The sequence below is a fragment of the Phalaenopsis equestris genome, unplaced genomic scaffold (genome assembly GCF_001263595.1).
Source record: "Phalaenopsis equestris unplaced genomic scaffold, ASM126359v1 Scaffold000473, whole genome shotgun sequence".
NCBI classification, from domain to species: domain Eukaryota; kingdom Viridiplantae; phylum Streptophyta; class Magnoliopsida; order Asparagales; family Orchidaceae; genus Phalaenopsis; species Phalaenopsis equestris.
In genome coordinates, this window is record NW_018164914.1 from 94,637 (window position 1) to 111,442 (window position 16,806).

General features: G+C 35.3%; 1 protein-coding gene across 4 annotated transcripts in view; it reads right to left on the bottom strand.

Moving 5' to 3' along the window:
- Positions 1-16,517, bottom strand: part of LOC110027981 — a 98,560-nt gene extending 82,043 nt beyond the window's left edge. The window contains exons 1-4 of one of the 4 annotated variants that reach the window (XM_020729653.1): positions 16,146-16,514; positions 5,012-5,414; positions 4,733-4,910; positions 4,502-4,641 (exon numbers count right to left, since the gene is read on the bottom strand). In XM_020729653.1, coding sequence (XP_020585312.1) covers positions 4,502-4,641; positions 4,733-4,910; positions 5,012-5,414; positions 16,146-16,245 — 821 coding nt within the window. In that variant the 5' untranslated portion in view covers positions 16,246-16,514. Of the gene's footprint in view, positions 1-4,501; positions 4,642-4,732; positions 4,911-4,992; positions 5,435-16,145 lie in introns of those variants that run through there. The other 3 variants (XM_020729654.1, XM_020729655.1, XM_020729656.1) reach the window with 3 other exon arrangements.
- Between the last annotated feature and the right edge of the window lie 289 nt (positions 16,518-16,806).

Sequence of the window (16,806 nt, forward strand, 5' to 3'; positions counted from 1 at the left end):
TGTATAGGTTGTTGAACAGTATAAACAACTGCTGGTTGTACCAGCTAATCTTTTATTGGATTAAAAGAGCACTCTCGTGTATCTTAGCATGTAAGTGAGTCTTCTTCAATAACAGTGAATGGTATAAGCACGTTTGGATCTGTATTTGTAGTATGGTGTTCTTCATCAGGAACAGCGGTATTAGTAGAGGATCGGGTTGCACCTTCTCGGCAGGAATGGTAGATGGCTGATCTTTAATGATATCTGGTCTTAAATATCTGATCTTAAAATGAGGATGCAAGTGATAGCAAATAGTAGAACTGTGGTCAAACATACTACAATGAGAGCAATAAGAAGGATGTGATTCTATTTAGACATTTTACCAATACTCGTTGTGAGTGGTTCCAATCCATACATTATACGGGGATAGTTGAGTGATATCTCTCTCAACTAACACACAAGCCACAAAGGGTCTAGTGACATCAAACGTAGGACTATCAACCTTGAGAAGCTTACCGTAAGCAGTTGCTAAGGAGTAAAGAATTTCCAAGTTGAACAGATGTAATTTTAACCCCGAAAACTTTATCCAAACATGAATGATATGGGACTCCATTTTTGGATCAAAATCGACAGTCCCCTTCATAATTTTCATAAAACAGTTGTCAATCTTGATAACTTTTTGAGAAAAAATATGAGTGTAATCGGCAACGTGACATAGCTGAATAAATATATGTCGACCGTCAAGCAAGCCAATATTCCAACTGCTCGATAGCTTCATAACATCAAAATCTTTCCGAATAATCTCAAGTTTTGGATGATCAATTTTGGGTGACCATAAAGAAATTTTCCCACTAGAGCAAAACGCCAAGAAGACGCAAGAGTATTGGTTTCAACTTCAGTGAGAATAAGAGCAGGCTTCCCATTTTTTTAACTAGTTTTTTAATAAAAGTGTGATCACCACCACCTTCAAGAGCATCGTGGAAAGATTGTGGAACATTGCAGGACTTGCCAATACGAAAATCACCACCACCCTCAGTCGTCTTCTCCAGTCGAACAGCTCGCACGTACGAGTCAGTTATCTCAACCGATTACTAAAGCCAAACAAATTGGTCCATCGGGTTCTCTGTCTCGCTCATCTGTTTTAGTCGCACGTTTGGTTCTATGGCTTCTGTTCCTCCTCAACCATCGAATGCTTCAGTTTTAAACCTTGGGAAGGCTTCTTATGTTGATATGGTTCGCTCTGTGGAATCAGTGGATACTCGGGTCTTCCCTCAAGTTTATCAAGAATCATTTGAAGGCCAGGGGGACTGTAACCTCATCAAGAAGACAAGTGACAATAGTGGCAAACTAGCTTTAATTTTCTCTTATGTTGAAGTTTCCAACCTAGTTGAAGAGTGCAAATTTACCCTCAATAGGAGTTCCAATTGGGTCATCCTAAAATGAAAATCGTTCGAAAGGCTTATGAAGATCTCAAACTATTGGGAGATTGGAAGGTTGGTCTCTTTGATGGGAGGCATGTGATGATACAATGATAATACAATTATTTAAAGTGAAGGACTATGCCAAAAAATTTTCCAAAAAGTATATGACAATTGATGGGAAATATATGAAATTTCTGAAGTGGACTCCTGAATTTGATCCTAGCCAAGAACCCCCTATATTTCCAATCTGGTTTAAACTACCTGGCCTAAAGTTGCACCACTTTAATCACCAAGTCCTCTATTCTATTTGAGCTGCACTAGGGAGACCTATGAAATTGGACATACCTACCTTCAACCTATTCAGGTCTTCAGTTGCAAGGATTCTTGTTGAAAGGGATATCACCCTCCCTAACATAGAAGAATTATGACTTTGTGCTACCCACAATGGGTATTGGCAGTCAATTATCGCAGAACAAATACCCTACTACTGTAATCACTGTAACTGTTTGGGCACACACCTGTCAAATGCTTCAGTTAAACTGTTTGGGCACACACCTGTCAAATGCTTCAGACTTCATTCAAATTTGAGATCCAACCTTCCTATGCATTTGGATTCTGCAATTCCTAACAACATCATCCAAGTGGAGGAAAATATAGTTGAAACTGAAGATTTTCCTTAAATGTTGAATGAAAAATTGTCTCATAAGGTTACTCCTCACCAACTAGTTCAGCAGCTACTTCTCACTGCTATTGAGGCAATTCTTTCTCAGATCATAAATACTAAGAATTTGGTTGTAGCAGATGCTAGCTGAAGTGTTTTGGAACCACCTGTTGTGAGAGAAGAGTGTACTCAAGTCCTCGAGGAGTGTCAAGATCAAGATGTGCTGTAGGTTGAGACTGCTCAGCAATTTACGGATCAACATACCCCCCAAGGTGAGCTCTCCATCGAAGATCCACCAATTGATCAGATGGGACAAACACTGACAGATGAATAACAAGTTTATAAAGCTAGGAAGAAGAAAAAATGAATGTTATAACTAAGGAATTTTCGGGGTGATTGTTTGATAGTTTCGGGTGGAAGCCCGCATCACAGTTTGTTGCTAGACTCTTCCCTAGAACCAGGGGGAGGAGAAGTGGTAAATCCACCCACCATGACTAGGATTATTTCATATTTTTTGCGGTATACGTGTATTTTAAAGTCTCTTTTTGAGTGAGTTGCATTTCTTGTGAGTGGGCTCTTAGTACCCACTCACTAAAACCTTTGCATCTTCTCTTTTACATCAATATATATATATGTAGAGAGAGAGAGAGAGCACTTAGGTTTTTCCTTTACCTCTCAATTAAAAATGAGATGAATAACTTTCATTGGCTTCTACATGCCAGATATTAATTAAAGAACTTGTTTAGCATTTTTTTTAACTCTCAAGTAAGAAAGAGATAAATAATTTTCTTTGCCTTCTAAGAACTCTCAAACAAAAAAACAGAGAATGTGGATCCATTCTTTTCTTTACTTTTATCTCCATCTAAATCCTTTCTTCTTTTCCAACAACACCCAATCAGATATATATCTTGGAAAAGTTTGAAGGGACGCCTTGCACAAAAACAATACTGGGAACTTTAGCATATAAGGGGAGAAATTCAGGGGTATAGAGGCTATCTTAATCAAAGCTGAGAGAGAAAGAGAGAGAGAGAGAACACTTAGTTTTTTTTTCCTTTAACTCTCAATTAAAAAATGAGATGATAAATTTTCATTGCCTTCTTATACGCCGGATATCAATTAAGGAACTTGTTTAGCATTTTTTTTAACTCTCAAGTAAGAAAGAGATGAATAATTTTCTTTGCCTTCTAAGAACCCTCAAACAAAAAAGCAGAGAATGTGGATCCATTCTTTTCTTTACTTTATCTCCATCTAAATCCTTTCTTCTTTTCCAACAACACCCAATCAGATATATATCTTGGAAAAGTTTGAAGGGACGCCTTGCACAAAAACAATACTGGGAACTTTAGCATATAAGGGGAGAAATTCAGGGGTATAGAGGCTACCTTAATCAAAGCTGAGAGAGAAAGAGAGAGAGAGAGAACACTTAGTTTTTTTTTCCTTTAACTCTCAATTAAAAAATGAGATGATAAATTTTCATTGCCTTCTTATACGCCGGATATCAATTAAGGAACTTGTTTAGCATTTTTTTTAACTCTCAAGTAAGAAAGAGATGAATAATTTTCTTTGCCTTCTAAGAACCCTCAAACAAAAAAGCAAAGAATACGGATCCATTCTTTTCTTTACTATTCTCCATCTAAATCAATTTTTCTCTTCCAACAGCACCCAATCAGATATAGATCATGGAAAAGTTTGTAGAGGACGCCTTGCAACAAAAACAGTACTGGGAACTTTAAAATATAAGGGTAGAAATTGAGGGGTATAGAGGATTTCTTAATCAAGCCTACAAGGGAATGGAATTGCTAGCCAGTTGTAGCTAGCCAAATTTTAGTACGACAAAGACCAAATCAATCAAACACCCAATCAGATATGGATCATGGAAACGTTTGTAAGGGACACCTTGCAACAAAAGCAATACTGGGAACTTTCAACTATAAGGGGAGAAATTCAGGGGTATAGAGGATTTCTTAATCAAACTTAAAAGAAGGCAATGGAATTGCTAGCTTGTAGCTAGCCAAATTTACGAGAAAGACCAAATCAATCAAACACTAGCATATCATCAAGCTTCCAAGCTCAAAAAGTTATCCAATAAGCATAAAACCAAATACTAAAAAGTAAGGCAGCAAAATACTATCAAAGTAAAACAAGCCATAACCACGCCAAATAGATACATAAAATGCACATGCAGATCAAGGACGAAACAAAATCGCCAACCTTGCAGCATAACTAAAACAACTTTAAGCAAAGCAAAGCGCTACAAAATATAAACAGACTGAAATTTCAAAATTCTACATATAAATAGAGAAACCAATTTAAATATCAAAAATCCCCAAATAAAGAAAAATATATTTGTCCTCAGCTGTATTCATATAATACTGTTCCAAAATATCCTCATGAAAATTCCAGAAAGGGTACAGATAATTTGTGTGAATAAAAAACTTACATCGGACTAGCAAAAGTCATAATCGGTTGCACAACCAAACAGATCAAAAGCTCTCGACCAATACAACGAACTAGTGGGCATTGAGCTTCTTGCGGTTGCAAAACTATGGCAAGAAGTCCTCCAACCATTTGTTGAAGAACCTAAAATAAACAAAAGTTAACCATTACTGCAAGAGCCAAAAAATATTTGTAAATTGCAGCAAAAAAGGGAAATAAAATAAACCAAAGGCACCTTATGCTCAAACTCTGGAGATACTTGAGCAGGATGAAGTTCCCTGGAAGCCATCAGATGTCGTTTGAGTCTTTCATCTCTTTCTTCAAAAGAAAGAGTTCCCATAATGTCAGTGCCTATTTCTGACTGATTTTTTCTAAAAAGATCCAATTGATTTCCTATCAAGTCAACCATATCCCTGAAAGTTGGAAAAGGAATTTTGTTCTCATTATAGAAAATAGATTTCACATTTGAGTTCTGAAAGCTTGTAGATGACTTACAAAAGTAACACAAAAGCACCTTGTTAACAACTCCACTAGGTTGATCTCTTTAATCCTTCCCGATATTTCACCAAGCACATCTAGTATTAATGTCCTTAAAAGCTCAGGTGCTTCTTGGTCAGGAGTGATAGAAGAATACCAAAGATCAACAACAAAATCCTGTAAAATCTTTTTAATAAAATCATCTATAGCAGTCTCCACAACAGGTGAATCAATTTTTCTTCTCCATTTTGATGTATTTGTCACCAGAGAAAGACGGGGGTCATCAACAGATAACTGCTGCTTCTCCAAATGTGACAAGTATGTCTGCCGTCGTACTCTCTGCACCTTCCATCTGAATTCCACCTCATATGATATATAGCGGAAGGCAGCAAATATAAGAACTGATATAGGGATATTTATCCACATTGATTTGCTTGTATCTGCAAGAAAAAACAATAAACTAGAAAAACGCAATATAAAATATTTAAGCCTGATTGCAATATTATTTCCTGATTATGCCTGATTATGCTGGAAAGGATGTAGAATATTATGACCGATACAATATTATACATAGCAGAAGGCCAATCATTTGCCAAAAAAATAACATTCAAACAAAAAAATAAAACAACATTAAGACAATACCTTTAAAAGAATATTATTTCCTGCCTGAAAGAAATTTAAAGAACACGTCAAGGTACATTAGAATAGTTTCTTCAGAAAAATGAAGTAGAACTTTAAAGACTATCTGATACATCCAAAATTAACAAACCTTCTATTGAATTAAAATGTCCGCAGTTGTACAGTTCTTTTTTTCTCCCTTCTATTGATATGAGACAATCAAGCTTTAAAATAGATTAAGCGGGAAAGAAGCGACCATTTAAACTAAAAAAATCAAAATCACATCAAGCTTCATGAAATTAAAGCCCGTTCAATATTATTAGAATATTTAAAAGCAAGAAATGCATGCAATTTTAAAAAATTCTAAGCTTCTTATCAAATATAGGTGCATTTGGAAGTTACTTTCATCATACTTCAGACAAGAAAAATGTAAGGATGAGTATTAAAACATTAATTCAAATCATATCAGTCTCAGCTGTAAAAATAACTTTACATCCTAATACTAATTTCATCACCTTGAACCCTTCCAAATCCATCACAATTAACACCAGCTGCTCAGCTATATAATCATTTTCCATTTGCCTTAACCAGTGTACACCAGCCACAAGAGTGGTCTGTGAATTTAGTAAATAATATTACTTAATTTATCTAGCGTTTCAAAGTAAAATTGCTATCATTGCCAATTTCATTATGCAATCACACTAGATAATCAAACATAAGAATCTAAAATCAACTTATCCTATGTGAGAGCTTATTGAATAATCTGCTGATAAGCTGATTAAAAATAATTTGCTGATAAGCTAGGTGTGGTGACTATTACCATTTTTTATTTTTTTTGAAAAGTCAAACCGCAGCCAGAAAGCTGTCACTGCACCTAGACAGACATAAGCTGTTAAAACACAGTTCAGGCTCATTTGGGGCAGCTTATTTGGTACGGTGACGTTTTGAAAACGCATCTGGCCTGTTTGGGTGAACTGTGTTTTGACAGCTTATGTCTGTCTAGGTGCGGTGACAGCTTTCTGACTGCGGTTTGACTTTTCCAAAAAAAAATAAAAATTTGTAATAGCCACCGCACCTAGCTACCACTATTGTTGCCTTAATCCTGCCCATAAACACTTTCTCCAATCCATAATATGCCTTAATATCCTTGTGCCCTTTTTGTTCATGGCATTATTTCTTTTTTTTTTTGTTACAACTTCTCTCTCTCAAAGATGAATCAAAAAAATAAAAAAGAAGAAAGGGGGGTGGATGATCACATAGGATAAGTTGATTTAGGGTTTGTTTGAGGCAGTTTATTAGTGTTGGCGCGTTTTGAAAACGCTGCCGCACCATTTAGTACACGAGTTCGGGTGGTTTATCCCGAGACGGTGTTTTGGAATCCTAAATAAATGCGGACGCGGGATCGACCCCGCGTCCCGCGTCTTCATTTCGCATTCCGGTGAAATTTCCTCCTGTGCCCTTCTTCAATCCGACTCCTCCCTCGCAGATCTCAAGCCCTAGCTCAATCGATCTCACCTCTCCCTCGCCTCTTCCTCGCGTCTTTCCCTGGCCTCTCGCTCGACCAGCCTTGCCTCTCCCTCATCTATATGCTTTCTTCTTCACTGTTTTTGATTGATATTTTTGCGAGATTTTTGCAATTCTTGGTTGTGCTTGTGGTGCCTGTGGGTTTGAAGTGTGTTGGAGTGTGGCTTTGTGTCGCTGTGTGTGCTTGTGGTGTCTATGGGTTTGAAGTGTGTTGGTCTGTGGCTTTGGGTTGGGGTGTGTGCTTGTGATGGTCGTGTGTTTAAAGTGTCCTGAGTGTGGCTTTGTGTTTGTGTGTGTGCTTGTGATGGTTGTGCATTTGAGGTTTGTTGGTTTGTGGCTATGGGTTGGTGTGTGTGCTTGTGGTGGTCGTGGCTAATTTTCCATATTATGTTACAATAAAGTGCCCTTACTTCAAAAGCTTTTTTTATTTTTCAAATTTTCCGAGTGGTTTAAATGTTGAACCAAGAGAGAGTGCAATAAAGCCCATTGAAGATAAGATTTTGAAAAACAAATTTAGTTGCAATCAAGATTCAGTCTCAAGCCCGGATGTGCAAAGTGGAGGGTTGCGTTAGGTAGTCGGCAGCTAGCGTAAAGCTTGTCGAAAAAGTCATGACATGAATCTTTTTTATTATTGTGTAAGTGTTAGGGCGCCCCTAGAAGCGACGCGTTTTATGGTCTGAATATAGTAAAAAATGTGCAATAGCCGCTACACCGGCACACGGGTGTAGTTTCAAATACGCAAGTGTTCCCACATTACGGACAAATGCAGTAAATAAAGTTAGCCCATAAAACTAATATTAAGATAGGATCTTGGAATATGAGTACTCTTACTGGTAAATTAATGGAAATAGTTTATATTATGATTCATACAAAGATAAATATCTTATGTGTTCAAGATACTAAATGGGTTGGAGAAAAGACAAAGGAGATTGATAACTTAAGTTTTAAACTTTTGCATTCAGGTAAGAGTCGCACTAGTAATAGGGTTGATGTAATTGTAGATAAGAGTTTAAAATATAATGTTGTAAAAATTAATAGAGTTGGTGATAGAATTATAGTCGTTAAGATTATTGTTGATACTAAGATTTTTAATATTTTAAGTGTTTATGCTCCTCAAGTAGGTTTAGATATAGGTTATAAAGATAATTTCTGGAATGACTTTGAAAACTTAATAGAAAACTTAATACAAATGATACAAATACAAATGATACATCATGAAGAAAGAATTTTTATTGGAGGAGATTTAAATGGACAAGTTGGTAAAGTGGTAGAAGATTATAGAAATATTCATGGTGGCTACGGTTTTGGAGTGATTAATGAAGAAAGTAGAGCTATATTAGAAGTACAAAGCGCATATTTAAAAGTTTTGTTGTTATTGTTGTTATTATTGTTGTTGTTGGGCATGCCTAGACGTACAAAGCACACAAATAAAATATAGAAATCGATGCAGAAAATTTTTGAGGATTTAGAAAGAACAAGGGATGGACCTATGTAACAGAGGCACAAGTAGTGCAAAAAATTATGTAAATTAGGGTGCATTTGGCGCCCTGTTCTTCCTGCTTTTCGCCCCCAAACGGCGACCGTAATGTTCAGTCACAAATCGACAAAAATCGAAACAGAGGGGAGCCAGTGAGTTCCGCGGTCTGAGCTCCATTTTGAATTATAAATATCATCGTTGCCCCTCTTCAATAGCCAAAATTCCTTACCTCGGTCCTCGTAAATACCCCTTGCACCCTCCCCAGTCAAGGTTGTCACCTGTATTTAGGGCAGAAACCTGATTGCGCACTACCCTCCGTCAGTTTTTGGTGTCGTCGACTCTAGCTACCAATTTTGTATGTTTCTCTCGATCTCCTTTGTTTTGTGTTGGGATGATTTGAAAGTTTTCGTATTTGGTAATTTTCTGTTCTCAATGGTTTGAAGGATTGTGTTTTCTATTTTCCTCACTACATTACCTCTTTTGACTACTGTGTTGGGTTAGTATTAAGGTGCACTGCTCTCGTTTTGAAAAATTTTGTTGAGCTATGTCATTAACTCGTTCAGGAGCTCTTTCCTCTTCATCAATCTAGAGAGTCATTTTGTTGATAGAAAATTTTTCAAATACGAAGGACACTTCATCAATCTAGAGAGTCATTTTGTTGATAGAAAAATGATCACATCTGCTTCTTTGGACATTATAAATATTTCCTCATGTTCTCTATGCCTCCACTAAAAAATTGTGTTGATCATGAAAACCACTAGACCACTTTAGTACAAACACCTCAAAAAATATTTTTTATTAAGGTATTGATATCTCTATCTATTCTAACATTAGTACAATTAAAAAGAATTAGAAATAATGGTCTAACAATTTTTTTTAAATGTTTGCATCGAAGCAATTAACCGCACTCATGCCGACGCATGCATTGGCAACGAGGAGAATATCGCATATATTGGAAGGTGTGAGGTTGCTACACAAAACATCTTAGTAGTGTGTGATTTCAACATGTGTTTTACATTCGCGATGGCTGACTGAGAAGGGAATACTTATGATAGTAGAATTTTCAAATTTACAACCTAGCAGCATGAATATAAATTTTTAATACCTCCCTATCTTAGTACATTTTAGACATCACAAGAATCATTTCATTGTATGAAATGAACTAATTGTGTAATTATTCAGGAAAATATTGCCTAATTGATTCGAGATATCCATTGTAGCAGAATTTCTTGAAACTATTTCCCGACATGAGGAATCACCTTTCTGATTTTGAGCGCAGTAGCCAAGTGATTAGAGAAATGAATGAACTATTCAATAAAAGACACTCATCATTACGGAGTGTCGCCGGGAGAGCATTTGGTATATAGAAGAAGAAGAGGGTCATAATCCGAGATATATCGATATGCTCTTTCAAAAAAGAGGTGAAGAAAGTTGTTGCAAAAGCAACGCTCAATAATTTTATACGGAGGCATCCATCGTGAAACAATATCGATTTCAGGGTCTTAGATAATGATCCTACCTGTATGCCTAAGAAAGCATTCCAACATTGGTGATCGTGTCAACTGTATTTATATAGCATCACCTAGTGATTTCTTATTAATGATTCATATTTCAACTATACATTGGATTTTTGAGTATATTTCGTACATAATTCTAGCAATAAGTATTTTAATTTTCTTGATGTGTCATAAATACGTTTTATTTTTATTATAAAACTGTTTAATTTTTTTTAATATTTCTTTTACATATCTATATTTCTCTCAAATGAAGTCATATTGTATGTGACAATCACAGGAAACATGAGTTCGAGAGAATCAGATACTTCAAGAGTTCTAAGCTGCCACTGCGCCACGCGGTGTGTTAATTATCAGTCGAGAAGAAAAGGCAACTACGAGATGAGATTTTACTGTTATCCCAGAAACAAGACGCCTGAAGATTGCAATTATTTTTGTTGGGTTGATGACACGATCAGGTCAAGAGGGATACTGCTATGGAAAGAAGATTATCGTGAAGACTTAATCGTCAGGACATGAAGATGATCATCATTCTAGGCTTGATGGTTATTATGGTTATCCTCGTCATTATAGTTATATGCATGAAATAATTGATTACTTCTTTAAATATTAGAGTATTTTGCACTGTACTAATGTTTTCTAGTATAAGGGCATCTTTTTGTGATTTTGTTGTAATTATTCTGAAAACAATAATTATTCGAATATATTACATACATAAGGGAAAAATGATATTTCTCATCATGAACAATTGCAACACAGCAGATCTCCCAAACAGACTCCTGCTTTTCCATTAACAGCTTTCTGACAGCTCCTGAGAAGCTGATTATTGGAAAAGAAGCCGCCATCCCAAACACACACAGAGTTAACACCTCATGTAACATAAAATAATAATCAATGATGAAGTCTCAAATAGTTGAGATGATGTTATGATAATGATGATTTTAAGTTTTCTTAGGTCTTAAAAATTTGCATCAACTACAGATAGCATGCATCATGCTTCCCTATCACAAGAATATATTATAAGGGCATATTGATGCATGGACACACGTAGAGGAATAAACAAACTGGACACAAAATGGCAATGACAATTCTAGAAAAATATATGAGAAGAACACGTCCTAGGAAAGTACATGCATTTCTAAATGTATATACATTCACATATGCGGATATCTACATTTATATATATAATGCAACGTACCTTGCCTTATTGGAAAGGAGCTTCAACTCCCGCAAAAAAGGTTATGGGTTCAACGCCTTTGTATGCAAGTGTGTGAATTTGAGATTAAATGAAGTTCCCAAAAAGAAAAATAATTTAATTATACAAAAACATGCACAACTTAAAATAAATTCGTCCACAATAATAATGGTCTTCTAAAGTGGTTATGTTGATTTAACATGAATAAATCAGTGTTTCATAATGCCATTCAAATCTTAAATAAGATCCTTAATTCCTCATATTATAATATTAAAACATTTAACATAAAAAATCTTCATAAACACCAAGAATATTAAAAAAAATGATAATTAGAAGTGGCATAGGTGGATTGCCTTTTGCATTCCTAAGAGGGAGGTGAGGGTCCCAAACATTTAGAAAAAATCAAAAAAAGTAAAAAAAAAATAGCAATATTGAATGTGATGTATCCATCTCCTTTCAGGCACACAAGTTAAGAAAAAAAAAAGTCTAGACATTTTGAAGTATATTAGACACCATAAAAGTTGCTTTTTTAGGAGTGCGCAAGCAAATTAGAACATCTAAGAATATTATCATACAAAACAAAAAGTCTATGGCTGTAAAGAAGATCAATGACTCACTCCAAATCATACCATAACATTGTTATGATTGAAAACTCACCTGCCATCCAAGAACACTAGATACATCTCAAAATATCCATAAACATAAAATGCCCTAACTATGCATCTCTTCCCAACAAATTCCAAAGAAACAGGTCCTGCACATCTTTTTATTGCTCCTTATACCCAGCCAGCATCTTAAAACAAGATCTCCATTTGATAACCTTGGATTAATATCAATCTAAAAATCCAAACTATGACTTTTTTTTCCGAAATTGTGCCAATAATGTATCCAATGATTCAAGAATCTCATTCGATAATGCTTTCAAATTGCTCTTATGAAAAGTATGACCTAACAAACTTTTTATTTGTAGCATGCAATAAAAAGTGTTTTACAGCCAGATGCAGCATAGTTGCACGGCAAAATTTTAACTTGTTGAAAGAATTCATGACTTGATTTTGTATCAATGATCCCAAAATGAGAGGATAATTTCCAGTGAACCTCCCCTCAATCTAAGATATGAGATTGCTCCAACACCAGTGACTACGGTTTAGCCTTGATTACTAGATCAATCAAGGTTACTGTAGGCTAGGTCACTTTTGTGGAGCTTATAATAAGTAGGCTAGATAAAACTAGTGAAAATTTACAAGAACTTAACAAAAAGGTTCTGTTCCCTTTGCAACAGTTTCAGAAAGGACTCTTCGTGAAGATTTAGATGAGGTCAAGAAGGCTAATGAGATGGAATATACATTTGGAAGAAATGAAAATTGAGAGTAGGAAACTAGAAGATACACAAGAATTACATCCTTCATGTATTCCTCTTCTTGTAGATGGCTCTCCTAATCTCCCTTATATTTCATGTGTACCTTCCTTTTCTCGTCTACTGCCCCTCTTCTTCATCTCCTTTCCCTTAATCTATTTATTAGTTAATGAGAACATTAGGATTTCAAGTAGAGAAAAAGTGAGTAAGACTTGATGGTTTAAATGGGATGGATGAAGGGCTTGTTCCAGTAAAATAGGAGAAGTTTTGAATGCTCCTGAATTATTTCATTCATTCATGAATTAAGAATTAAGCTCTACTACAAAATACTATTTATAAAGAAGGAAGATGCATGATAATGTCAAAATATCTAAATAAAATCCTACTAATCCATTAATACAATTAAATTGCAAAATATACCTCTTTAATCCAGGGCTAAGGTTTTTGTTCATCTCCCTTAAATCATTATTATCTTTATTATACATTCCTTAAACTCATTAAACTTTCCTAATTATCTTCAATTTCAAATTACCAACAGATTATCTACGGTTATCAATTGCATGAAGAAAAAGTAAAAGGTGATGGATTGTGTTTCATTCCTTGAATTTCATGCACTCTAACTTACCATGAAAGAATGCATTTTTATTGTCTCCAGTGTCACAACCCAACGCTAAATTTTCTACAACACTCATCCTAACTTGTAGAATCAAAACTCAGTGAGTTGTGAACTAATCTAACTATATCGCCGCAAACATATTTGATATATTTAATTTCATAAATCATTTGAATTTACAAATACATGAAAGTGAGAAAATCATATCATCAAAATATGTATATATCTATACAAGACTGCAAAATCCCACATAACAAAAATGCATACCAAAAGTCAATACAAACTCCCAAAATTATATGCAAAAACTGTACAAATCACACATGGCTACTCGTCTCGCTGCTTCTTACCATTTCCTGAGAGTCAATAACGTAGAGTGAACTACAACAAGCTTAACGAAATAATGAAAATTAAAATAAAATTTTATAAAAGGAAAAAAAACATGCATGATCATATACAACTCATGTACATGTCCACAAGACATGTTACAACATGTTATAATCGTATAAAACATGTAAAATAAAATACAGGCAATGAAGAAAATTATAACTATTGTATAAAATATGTATTTCATTCATTCATGTATAATCATAATCACATCCATTAGAGTCATCAATTTAAATACAAGAATATCACTTATAATTTTATAGGTCTTAACTATTTCAATATCATGTCTTGTCATGGGTCGTCACCCAACCCAAAGGCTCATCAACTATTGATAAAGATTAGATCCCTTTCAACACAGTAGTTATCAATAGTCTTTTGGTACCAATGATTCCCTACAATTCTTCCTCGTATAATCTTAAAGGTTCCCAGAGTGTTGTCTCCGTTTGCATACCAAAAGTCAGAAATTTCATTGTTCCCTATCATATGTACTTACAAATGTCCATGTAATAGCACCTATTACAACATTTATAGTATTTCTTAAATCAAATTTCTCGTAACAAGCATTCATCATAGGCATTTCACATATCATATGCACGAATCATATTAAATAAATATATGCAAGCAATAATTTCAAAAACAAGCTCATCAGATTCATAGCATGATAAAACCATAGGTATCGTATATGATAAATCAAATTTACATCCATAGAGTTTATATAAGTATTCATCTACAATATGTAAAAAATTTTAAATATAATAGTGTCAAACACATAATCACATAGAAACCTACAAAGAGTTATTTTTCTTAAGTTAGCACATGATTATTTCACATAAATTGATGGAGCAGCCATACAAAGAGTTTCCCCAAGCTCATCTCGAGCTCGCCCTTAGTGTAAACAAACTGGAATTCATAACCCTTAAAAATTAATGAAATTCATATTTGAGATTTTAATTTAATCTCAAATATGATTTTTCTTGCTTTAACTTACCTCAAAAGGGCTTCTCGACATAAATGTGCCTCCTCAATGTTTTTATGTTATGTCTTCTCTTCTTCATTTCCCCTAAATTGTTCCTCACCTAGTTAAATGGACCTACCAAAGCGTATAGCTCTCAGTTCAACAGTCCCGTGGTTGTTCCCGCAAAGCTAAAGTGATAAAGAACACACATAATGCATTAATTCATAAAAAATGTCAAAAAATAAACGTAAAGAAGAAAAAGAATGTCTCGAATAGCACAAAAATGAGATTCCCAATTACTAATATCTTGGCGGAGCTTTTAATCAAATTTTGCGACCCTCTATCGTACGCCTGCGCATGTTCCCGACTCCAGCTACAGTGTTGGAGTCATGGATTCCTTCAGGCCTAGGGAAGGAATGGAATGTCACAAATATCGTAAAGGAGGGGCTCAGAATTTCCAGCCCAATGTTGCGACTCCCTGCCTAACTACTTGCCCTACTCTACTACAGTTTCGGATCGCAGGGGCTCTGTAGTATCGTGAAACCAAGGGATGGGGGAGGGGAGAAATAAATGATATGCAGCATTTTAACTTAAAACCCCATTAATCTCCTCCGCTTGATCCTATCCAGTTGTTGCATGCACCCTTAAGTGCAGGCAATGTTGACTGAATTAGTTCAAGACATGGGAAAAATAGTTTTACTAATCAAGCCATGACCTCTATGAGCTGTGAAAATTTTGATTAAAGATGATGCTACTAAGATGATACAAGACACAAGTTATAAGATTTGAATAACAAATTAGTTCTACAATCATCAAGACTTTCATATAAATTCAAGACATCATTAAAATGATTGTTTAACCAATGACACTAATGACACCATAGCTTCCCAAATCTTAGAATATATTTAACACTATGTTATGATGAATATTCGTGTTTTTTTTTTAAATATTGAATCAACTTCACTCATTCAAATAGAAATAAAGTGAAATTGATTAGTTAAAATTAATCATAACAATTTCTCCTTTAGACCCAACGCATAATAATTTCAAAATATGCAAATACAATGTATCTAACTTGACTGGCATTTCTATTTTTCATTTTGATGTTTGATGAAACTATGATGCAACTAAATTTACACAATAATAAATGCATTCCTGAGCACTACCTAAAAGTAAAGAACATGAACTATAAACTAGCATCTATATCACCCTGGTCATCTCGCCGCAGTTTATACCATCGTTTCAACATCAAATTTCCTCATTTGCTTCTGTTCTAGCGGAAAATTCTCAATAAAAATACATTACTTTAATCAACCTTTCTAAGAGAAAAGTCTGGAAATACAGCATTTATAAATCTTCCGTAAAATTCAAGACCAAACTTAAACCCCCGCAATCAATGACTAAAAAACCAATCCAAGCAGCATTATGACGAATGAACCAATTAAAACAAATTAACAGTCCAGCCAACGAAGGCAATCAACAAAGAAATGCAGAAGCTAGGGCATTTAGAAGCCGGCGGATCGGATAAACTTACGCGATAAGAAGTATGAGATCCCATAAACGCAGATGGCCAAGAACACAGCTCGAACTTTCGCTTCCTCGACCACATCTAGAAATGTGTTCATCGGCTTCATCTTCTCCGTATTTGAAGATCGCCGTTGCGGTCGTCACTCGGCAAACATAAGAGCCAAAAAGGTCACACCGCTATGGTTCGCAAGATCAGACAGCCACGTACAAATAGTAATAAGTGGAAAAGTTTCCGGAGATGATCTGTGTGAGGATTCCACTCAGAAACCCTAGATTTTAATAGTGCTGGACAGAGGGGAGAAGAAAGGAGCAGGCAAAAATGACAGGGCCGAGTCGGGCATATCTTTTTGTGAGACGCGGAAAGAACGGCGTCCGTTCAGTTCCGCGGGCTTTGCGAGTCCCACCGGAAAAATCAAATAAAATAAAATAAAATAATAAAAGGGAAATTTACATAAGCAACCCTCAATTCTTAGGGTGAGTTTGAGGCAGTTTGTGTTTGTCCAGATAAGTCACATATCTGAAAATGATAACCGCGGGGTTCGACTCGCGTTCAGCATTTGGTATAAAAAAACAACTGTGTTATTGAATAAGCTGCTCAGACGTAGTTTCCAAACAGTTAGGCGGTCTCGTAGCTGCGAATAAGCTGGCCCAATCAGAGCCTTACACAT